The sequence below is a fragment of the Fringilla coelebs genome (genome assembly GCF_963513975.1).
Source record: "Fringilla coelebs genome assembly, chromosome: 8".
Lineage (NCBI taxonomy): Eukaryota > Metazoa > Chordata > Aves > Passeriformes > Fringillidae > Fringilla > Fringilla coelebs.
In genome coordinates this window covers 3,924,994-3,934,630 of record NC_140066.1, presented here as the reverse complement: position 1 = coordinate 3,934,630, position 9,637 = coordinate 3,924,994, and the positions used below count along the sequence as shown (strand labels likewise).

Genomic DNA, 9,637 nt, shown 5'->3' with positions numbered 1-9,637 from the left:
GGAAAGTGTCAGGGATGGGTGTGAGCAATGCACTGAAAACAAATTACCCCTCTTCAGTCTGTCACCAGGGGTGCAAAAATGTACACAGCATATCCATGCACTGGGAATTTCACAGGGCTTGCAGAAACCTACTGCCTTGCGCTGCAAATTAGAGAGTTACAGGGTAGGGGGAAGTAATAGCATGTATTTAAGGTAAGTCCTGTGTTTATAAGCAGCACTGCATCCTGCTTGCCTTGGAGACAACTGGCATGGGATCCTGTGGGCTTGGGAAGGAGCAGTGGGGCTGTGGAGCTGCATCTGCATCTGCAGCCAGGGCTGCCCTCTGTCCATGGGCTGGCTCTACCCTGCCCTGCCCTGAGGCTGTTGCGGATGCCTTGGCCCAGGTGCCCAGGAGCTGACAGGAGTCTCTGTGCTGCAGAGGGGCACTGGCAGCAGTCCAGGTGCCTGTCCTGAGGCTGACAGGAGTCTCTGTGCTGCAGAGGGGCAGCTCAGGTGCCCATCCCTAGGGCTGACAGGAGCTGACAGGAGTCTCTGTGCTGCAGACAGACGCTGGCAGGCTGCTCTTGCTCACAGCTCATCACGCTCCTCCTCGCTGCAAATGCAGGCGCTCCTCTGGCTGTTCATGAAGGGCCGGCAGCCCAGGGTCCAGACAGCATTGAACACCGTGTCTGCCATGGATTCACAGGCTGTGGAGAAGGACAGGCTGGCCAGGTAAGGACAGGCAACCCCGAGCACCCCAGCCCCAGCCCTGCTCTGAGCTCTCTGGGGTTTGCCATTGGAAGTGTGGGCTGTCATCTGTTCTCTCTGCATTTTTATAAATCCTGAGGTTCCCTTCTCTCTTCTTATCCATGCAGGGTGACTCCAATGTAGGGAATAATGTGTTCTAACTCCATGATTTAGAAAGCTGAACAATTGCTTTATTAAGCTGTACTATATTACACTAATACTATACTAAAACTGTATTAAAGAAACACTATACTACAAAGATACTAAAGAAAAACCCGTGACTGTCTCCAGTCAGGACACACCTAGATCCAGTTGGTCAAGGAATCAAAACAACCTTCACCAGTGTCTAATTAACAAATCACTTTAGGTAAACAATCTCCATAACATATTCCACATGTGCAAAACAACAAGAGCAGTAAATAGAGATAAGAATTGTTTTTTCTTCTTCTCTCTGTGCTTCTCACTGCCTTCCCCAGGAAAAATCTTAGAGAAAAAATTGTGCCTGCTGCTCTCTGTGAAGAGAGCTGTGGCCACATCTTCTCCCCAGGGTGGCACTAATTTCTCTCCCCCCTAAACCTTTCCTTTCTTGCCTCTTTCAGGCCCTACTGGTTGATGATGGATCATCTGGGGCTCTGCAAACAGCACTGTTTACCAAACAGATTTCCCAGGAGCCCTCCACATTACTCTTTCTCCTCTCAGTTTTGCCTGTAGCCACTATTAACCAACCTTTCTGGTCTTTTTTGGGAGTTATGATGCCAGGTGCCAGCCAGCATGAAAAATCCTACAGCAACTGGAGCAGCTGACTGCCTGCTAGCCCCTCCTCATCCCAAAAAACAATCCTGAAGGGGCTTGTCAGTAAGTAAATAGGTTAATAGTAAATCTTTAGGGTTTATTTACTGGCACCAACACTGATAGCTGTATGCATGATGAAGTTGGGAAAGCCTGGCCTTTGGGACTGTTTTCCCTTATCTCAGCCTCTCCAAACACCTCAGAGCTCCTGTTCCCTAGGAGGCTGCTCAGCTGGCAGGCACTGGAGAGCCTGTGGTGAGTCAGTGGGAAAAGCAAGGCTTTGGATGCCAGATAAGAGCTGGGCTGGCTGTGGAGGAGGAGGACTGGGGTCAGGATCTGTAGAGCCCAAGGCAAGGGGAGGATGGCTCAGACATTCACTGGTGTTACCTGTGCCCCCTACAGCAACCAGGACAGAGATGCTGGAGGAATCTCCTCCTGCCTGCCAGAGGTGGCTCAGCCCAGGACTGTGGGCTCTGCTCCACCTTAACTCCCTAGGATCTAGGCTTGCTTTGCTGCTGCAAGCAGAGAGCAAGAAAGAGCCATATGAAAAAGAGGAAAATCTGAAGAGATGGGAAGAAGCTGGCTTGCATGAGGAACTGTTGATAAGGGTGACCATGAAAGATTGGCTGTGCTCAGCCTGTAGCACTTAAGTCTCAGTCCAATTTCTCTTGCTGGCCTGGGCATTCTTTCCATGCATTTATCTGTGGTCAGGTAGGAAGCCATCTGCAGACATCTACTGGTGTCATGCAGACTTCCCATGTGTCCTAATCAGGCTGCACCTTTGGAAAACAAATGCATATTTAAGGATACCCTAGAGCAGGGCATCAGCAGAGGTAACCAAAAAAGCTCTTCTCAGACCTGCAGGCTGAGGCTTCTTAAACTGGGCAAAACCAGGGTGGCACTTGAACTGCTGGCACATCACTAGAGCTTGTTGGCACTTCTGAGCCATCCAGAGCTGCCTGCAGTGGCTCAGCCACCCCCAGCCTGGTGTGTCCCTGGTGCCATCACCATCTCTTATCTGTGACCAGATCCCTCAGAGCCCTGTCCTTGGCTCTCTCCATTTCGCTGGTCCCTGGCCACATACAGGTTTCAGTGTGTGCCTCACTGGCCCTGGAAGGCTTCTTGGTATCCCCTGAAGGTGTTTGAACTGTCTGGGAGTGCATCCAAGTTTTGAAGGAATTACTTCCAGGGTTGTTTGTGGTTTTTTCCACACATTGTAATGTTTTCTAAATGCAAATAACCGTAGATCTCCAGCCTTGGGACAGAAGTGCATGGCAGAGGGGGCAGATCTCTGTGTTCTCACCCACCTGTGACAAGTGCAGGACAGAGATGCTGCTCCCTGCTGCTTCTTTTTTGGCAAGGCAGGGGCTGCCTGGCCAGGGGATGTGAGGCAGGATCCTACCTTGCACCTTGGAGACGAAGCCCAGGCTGCGCTTGAGGTCGGAGCAGATGGAGTGCAGGCACCAGCGGAACTTGGCGTCGCAGCGGTACTTGTTGGCCCCACAGGTGTCATAGCAAACATCCAGCTGGTTACAGCACTTGGTCATGGCAGGGATGCCCAAGTCTAGCTGGGAAAGAGAAAAGAGGTGTCCCTTGGCTGGCTCCTGGCCTCAGGCTCACACAGCTGTGGCGGGGTGAGGTGCTGCAGAGCCCAGCTGGCTCCTTTTCCAGAAGCTGTTCTTGAGAGCCAGGGCAGCAGGAGGAATGTGTGCTGCTCCCTCACCATCTAAAGAAGGGTGAGGGAGCAGCCCAGTGGTGTCAGTGGTGCAGGCTACATCACATTCTCTTCTCTCTGTGTCCCAGGGAATCAACATCTGGCAGAGAGGTGGGAAACAGCCCCTCCATGACCTTTTTCTAGTTTTCATTTGTCAGAGAGCTCCATGTCCTTGCCAGCAGTGGCAAAGGCCCCTTTTCTCTTTTCCTCTTTTTCCCACAACCTGACATGGTCCTGCTTTTTGGCCTAATAAACGTGCCATAAATATTTTAATGCCTTATTTCTCAGAGATGCACTTGAGGCCAAGGACAAACACAGTGTGGTCAGGGGAGTTCTGCTCCCTGTAAGCTTAGCTAATGACCCTGGGGGTGATGGGGCAGAAGGCCTGTCTGCTGGACAGACTAGACTTGTTAGCTTGTTATGAATTATTCCTCTTTTTGCCCTTCCTCATGTAAAATTTAGGAGATGTATCGTTCCTTCATTGCACTCGTGATTGCCTGGGTACAGAGATGGCACCACAGAAATGCCCACAAGGTTTGCAGTGAAATAGAGTTTCAGGAATTAAACCTAACATGAAAAATGGGCTGTAAGGAGAGGGGTTGTCAGAGCAGGAACTGCCTAATTGCTGCAGGCTCCATGGGCAGCAATAATGCATGAGCTAAATAGGAATCCCTGCTCTGAGAGCCTCCTGGGAAGGCTTTTCCTGGTGATTCCAATATGTTCATTAATTGCCTTTAAGATAACAAGCAGGTGCAGTATTAAAGCCTGTGGGTTTCATTCAGTGCTTGGCAGAGGCAAAAAGTGTGGGAAGAGGTGGAGGGGCGGGTGTGGAGGGGGCACTCAGGTGTTGCTGTGTGCACATAGGTTATTGTCAGCCAGCTGCCCAGCCCAGCCTTTTCCTTGCCCAGAATGATGAGCTGGTGATGTGATGGAGAGCTGCATCCTGTGGGGTTGGTGGCTGGGACACTACATACACTTTCAGGTACCTTGAGCCCCAGAAAATGGGAGCTACAGCCGTTGGGTTCTTGGGGTTTGTAGTGAGGCCGTGGCATGGGAGCCTTCCCTGGGAAAGAAAAGACAGAGCAAATGTTAGGAAAGCTGATCTTCCCAAGACTAGGTCCAAAAAGCAAGGAGTGACAGGCAGCTCCCCTTTGGTCTGCATCCCCAAACACTGCTGCCTGCACTGCGAGCTCAGCAAGGGGGTTTCTTTCCATCTTCAGCTCATTCTTGGGTTCTTGGTGTGCTGTGGATGTCCCCCAAACTGTGCCAGACCTTGCATGTCTTCTCAGCCCATTTTCTGCCCATGGTGATGCCCTGCCACATTTTGCAAATCATTTCTGTACCTTTCATCTCTGCACCTTCCTCAGTTTGCTTCTTAATATGCATAAAGGAACAAGAACTCCCTCTGTGAATAATTATTTACCCAGTGTAGGAGGAGTCCAGCTCGCAGCCAGCTCTAGCAGTACCTTCCAGCAGCATTTTAATCTGATTTTTGTAGGGGGGCCTGTTCAGTGCCCAGCCACCCTCTGGGGGAAGAACCTTTTCCTGCTACCCAGCCTAACCCTGCCCTGACAGAGCTCCAGCCATTCCCTGGGTCCTGTCCCTGCTCTGGGAAAACATGAGCTGTGTGAATACTCCAAAAAAAACTTGTGTGAGCTGAGCCTTGAAGCCAGTCACATCAAGGGTTAAGTTTCTGCTTCCCTGAGCACAGCTAGAGAATTTATACAGACATAAAATGGATCTAATTCAGCCCTTCAAGGCAGGGTTGGGTTCTTTTAAACTCCATTTCCACTTCTTGCTTCTTGTCAGCACCAGGAATTATTTAAGACATTTTCCCCATTTTTCTCTTCAGGTACCTAAAATGCCAGTGGTTAATTCAGCCATAAATCTGCTGTGCCCTTGGGAAGGCCTTGCAGCCAAAAACCTCAGAGGGACTCATGTAGGAGTGTTCCCAGCACCTCTCAATTCAACTTTGCCAGAGCTGTTTTGCTTAAATAACAGATTTGCTACAAATAAATAACAAACTGAAATGCTGTCCAGCTGTGAGATACCAACAGGCAATTTTCCCCTTCCAAAAGAGCCTTGATGATTTTTTGGAAGGGAGTGGGAACTGGGACTCAGAATTCGAATGTTCCTGAACTGATGCAGGAGGCAGAGGAAAGTTCAAAATCCACTGTGGGTTTTGCAGGATGGAGTCAAATTGGAGTGTCTTGCTTGTAATATTGGTTGTAAAAATTCTGTTCCTGCAGCACACTGACAGTGAATGGGGTAAGATGGCAAGTCTGAGTAGGAGTGAGACTTTTGGGGATGTGGAGACCATAGAATCATAGATGGGTTGGATGGGACCTTTAAGATCATCCAGTTATCCAGTTCTACCTGAATTATCCAGCTCCCAGCCAAAAAATAGCTGTGTTTCCAGATCTTCAATTCAGCTATTATAATGTTCTGGAAAGCTGTCCTGAGGAAAAAAAACCCTCACATAAATAAGGATTGTGCTGATCCACAAAGCATCAAATTGCCTTCAGGATAAGCCCTTGTAGGAAACCTGTCCCCTCCCATCTGCAAAAGAGAGCTTTAAAACTTATAAAGTGCCCCTTTGTACTCTTTCTCAGCTAGGTCAAGTCCAAGACACCACAATTAACCTCATCTTGTTTTGCAGGTCACAGGAAAGCAAAAGCAAAACAGGAATATCAGGCATTCCTGCCTCTCTACAAGCATTGACTCAGTGCTCCTGTTATCATTTATTGCTTGCCCATCCTTACAGACAAGAAGACAGATTTCAGGCCACTGCCTTGTTGCCACAGCCTTAGAACTGAAGTTGAGTTTCCCTGATGCATTTCAATGCCCCCAGGCTGTTGTAGGTGTTCCAAGAGGCTGGAAAGCAGCCAGCTGGCTGGAGCAGCTGCTGGCAATGCAGGAGGGTCAGGCACTGCAGTGCTGGGACACTGGCAGGGGAGCTGAGTGTATTTTTGGGTGAAGGGATGGTCTCAGGGCTCCTTGCACTTTCATTGCTGTTTGTGTGCCCCAGGCAGGCAGGCTTGGAGCAGAGGTGCCTGCACACACCCAGCCTTGTGTGCCCTGCTGGAGAGGGCTTGGCTTTGGAGGCTCTTTTCCCACAGCCTGCAGGTGCCCCCTCACCTGAAGCCCTTCAGGACCAAATGCTGAGCAGAGCACTGAAGTCTTGCCTGGCCAGGAGGATGCTACAAGGGCTTCACTCCCAGCTCAGGCTGTTTGTTTCCCCTGAGATGCCCAGTGAGATTTTGTAAGCAGGAGAATATTTGCCAGTAAATGCTAGTATAACCCTAATGTCCTGATTTAAGGGAGTCATCCATCAAGTTGGTTGTTTTCAGACCTCAGTAGCTGCTGAAAAATCAGGAGAGTCTTACAGCTGGAACAGCCACGTGCTCAGCTGAAGATGGATGTGGCAATCACAGGTGAGTCCTGACCCTTACTGTGGCAAAATAAGCTATTTTTGGTATCTCTTGGCTGAAATGAAAGTAAGTAGAAGGAATCATTTTTGTTTCATGACTGGGGAGAAAAAGCAATCAGGCCCTGATTCAGCACAAAGATGGTTTGTGTTCATCCTTCTGAGCAAGGACTGGATCTCACTGGTTTGGGAGCATCCTGGCATCCTCTCCACTCCCGGTTTGCAATGTCTGTGCCAGAGATTAGCAAGGACAAATGGTCCTGGAAGGGTCCAGCAAGCCCCTTGGAGCCACGTGGGCAGCATTTCAGAAGTGTCCTCCTCCAGGCAGTGATTAATGAGCTGTTCAGCAGAGGATGAGAACTGGGCTAACGATGGGTTTGTTCTCCTTTCTAGGTAAAACACTGTTCCTGTAAGATGCAGGGTGCTCCTGGGGTGTGAGCAGGGATTTGTGCTGCTCTCTGGAGAAGCTTCCCACAAGGACAGGCAGGGAGAGCCCTCTGGATGTGTCCAAAAGCAATAACTCCTGCATGATGTGGTGAGTCCTGAGGTTCCCTGAAACCAGCTCTGAATATCAGCATTGCCACACTGCAGTCCCAGGCCACTGCCAGGGGTTTCAGTCTCTACATTAAGGAGGGCAAGGCCCTTTCTGCTCTGAGTTTGGAGCATGGTGGGGACCTTTAGGAGGCTGTCACACACATGGCCTGGGGCTGAGGTTCCTGGCTTGCTGCTCCCTGTTTGTTCTCAGTGTGGGGCCTGGGGAGCAGAGCTGGCAGGAGGGGGAGCACACATATATAGACATTAGATGGATGCTGGGGAGAGGTTTTTCACCCAGAGGGTGATTGAGTACTGGAAGCACTTCCAGGCTCATCAGAGAAATGGTCCCATGGCTACCAGAGCTCCAGGAGTGTCTGGACAATGTTTTCAGGCACAGGGTGTGACTTGGGGTGTCCTGCACAAGGCCAGGAGTTGGACTCAGTGATCCTCCTGATGGGTCCCTTCCAACTCAGCCTATTCTATGGTTCTGTGACATTATTTACGAAACAAAACAAAGCCCAGCAACTTTCAGAGTGATTTTAACCTTCTCCCCTGGCAGGGAGCTGAGGTCCCAGCCCTGCAGCATCTCTTTGTGCCAGTGCCCTGGCTGCTGGCCTGGGAGGAGCAGGAGGTGCATGGGATCCATGCAGACTGAGACAGAGTCAGGGGGGTCTCCCCAGAGTCTGTCTGTGAAAGAATGCTCTGGGGAGGAGAGGGGCTGAAATCCCTCTGCTCACAAGCATCTTTCCCTGGTGGTCACTAGGGGTGTGGGGCGAGGCTGTGGGGCTGACAGGCAGCTCTGGCTGGGCAGGCTGAGGTGACAGGACAAGATGTTGCTGTGGGACGCTTGTAGGAGGAGGCTGAGGAGAGGATGCAGCTTGTGGGAAAGCTCCTGGCTGGTTCCTAAGCAGGTCATTCCCACAGGTACCCTGGTGATGGCCGGTGCTGCCTGTGGCCCTGTCACCCCACAGACTCTGTGCACCCCAGCTCTGTGCCCTGCCCTGCCCTCCCCGAGAGGGGGAGGCGCTGAGGGCCTTCATCCTGCCCCCAGACAAACCAAACTAATCCTTTTTGGTAAACCACCAAAGAGAGAAGTCCAAAGCAAGCAGGAGCTGCCTCCTTCTGCCTTGAGCACTAAAGGCTCCTCCCGGTGCCGCCTGGTTTGTCCCGCTGTTATCTCCTCCTCCAGCCCGCGGCAATGGCCAGCTCACAGCTGCTGGATAAGGACGCTCCGAAGGTTGCTGAGATTAGGGCGGCGGGCTCAGCCTCCCCTGCCTGTGTGTGTGCCCTGGTGCCTGTGTGTGTGCCCTGGTGCCTGTGTGTGTGCCCTGTACCTGTGTGTGCCCTGTATCTGTGTGTGCCCCGGCTGGGAAAGCCGCATCCTCCCGCGCTGCGCTGCGCGCTCATCGCGGTGCCTCGGAGAGCTGGCTGCTCTTGGGGAATGGGGTTCAGTGTCCCTGTGCTGGCACTGGCACAGAAGTTGTGACCCTGAGCACTGCCAGGGACAGCTCCTGGGTAGGAGGAGCTGCTCGTGGCCGCAGGGGAGAGGAAAAGAGGGGAAAAGGCGAGAAGAGAGGAGGCAGCAGCAGTGGGGTTCACTCACCATAGCGACAGCGGTACTGACAGACTCCGTTTTTCCCGCCGAGCAGTTCCAAGAAGGAGTCGAAGTAGCTGTTCACCGCTTCAAAGCCATCCCGGATGGTGTCGATGCCCCAGTCGGAATAGGATGACCCCGCCTGGGAGTCCTGGTGCCCGGGGCCGTCGGGCGCTGCCTGCTCGGAGCCGTGCCCCAGGCGCAGGCTGAGGCACAGGAGCGCTGCCCGCAGCAGCAGCCGCATGCTCAGGGCCGAGCCCGAGCCCCGGGCGGGCAGAGGGGCAGCAGCGGCGGGGATGAGCTGCTCTGGGCAGGAGGCAGTGGCACCGCTCTGCCTGGACTTTAAACGCTGCCCGGGCAGCCGGCGTGAGGTCACGGCAGCCGGGGTGCAAAGTGCAGAGCCGAGATACGGAGCGAGTTCAGCTCCCTGAGCTGGGAGTTTGCACAATCCCGCTGGGACATGCTCGGTCCCCATGGCTAGGGGGGGGACCCCTCCCTCACCCCTGAGCGGGGTCTGTCCCCCCAGGACACTGCACTCCCTCCCCAGCCTGCTGGGACCTGAAGAATATCTCTCTGTCCAAAATTTCTGCTGCTCAGGCGGGCTGAGGAGCAGCCCTTGCCTTTTGCCCAGGCCTCCCAGGCACAGGGAGAGGTGGGATGAGAGCTCCACCCAGCCTGGCTACTGGGTGTATTGCTCCTAGCAAATCCCAGGGGCCCACGGAGCCTCGGAGGGGCTGATCCAGCAGCTTGGAGAAGTCTGGGACAAACACCACATTCAGGGCATTCCTTGGCATCACCTCCAGTTGCAGGATCAGTGTGGTAGGTGAGTACTGCCTTTGATGTGGCTGGTGTT

The 9,637-nt window shown here is 52.6% G+C and overlaps 1 protein-coding gene across 2 annotated transcripts; it reads right to left on the bottom strand.

The window, feature by feature from the left end:
* Positions 1 to 438: 438 nt before the first annotated feature.
* PLA2G12B (phospholipase A2 group XIIB) lies at positions 439 to 9,028 on the bottom strand (the record flags this gene model as incomplete). Of its 2 annotated transcripts, none has more annotated exons than XM_084210218.1 (4): positions 439 to 686; positions 2,918 to 3,083; positions 4,204 to 4,292; positions 8,794 to 9,028. In XM_084210218.1, the coding sequence occupies 4 exons, from the start codon at positions 9,026 to 9,028 to the stop codon at positions 568 to 570; spliced, it is 609 nt and encodes a 202-aa protein (XP_084066344.1). In that variant the 3' UTR covers positions 439 to 567. The 2 variants fall into 2 exon arrangements, with proteins under 2 accessions (XP_084066344.1, XP_084066343.1); XM_084210217.1 differs by having other exon boundaries at positions 4,216 to 4,292.
* Positions 9,029 to 9,637: the final 609 nt, after the last annotated feature.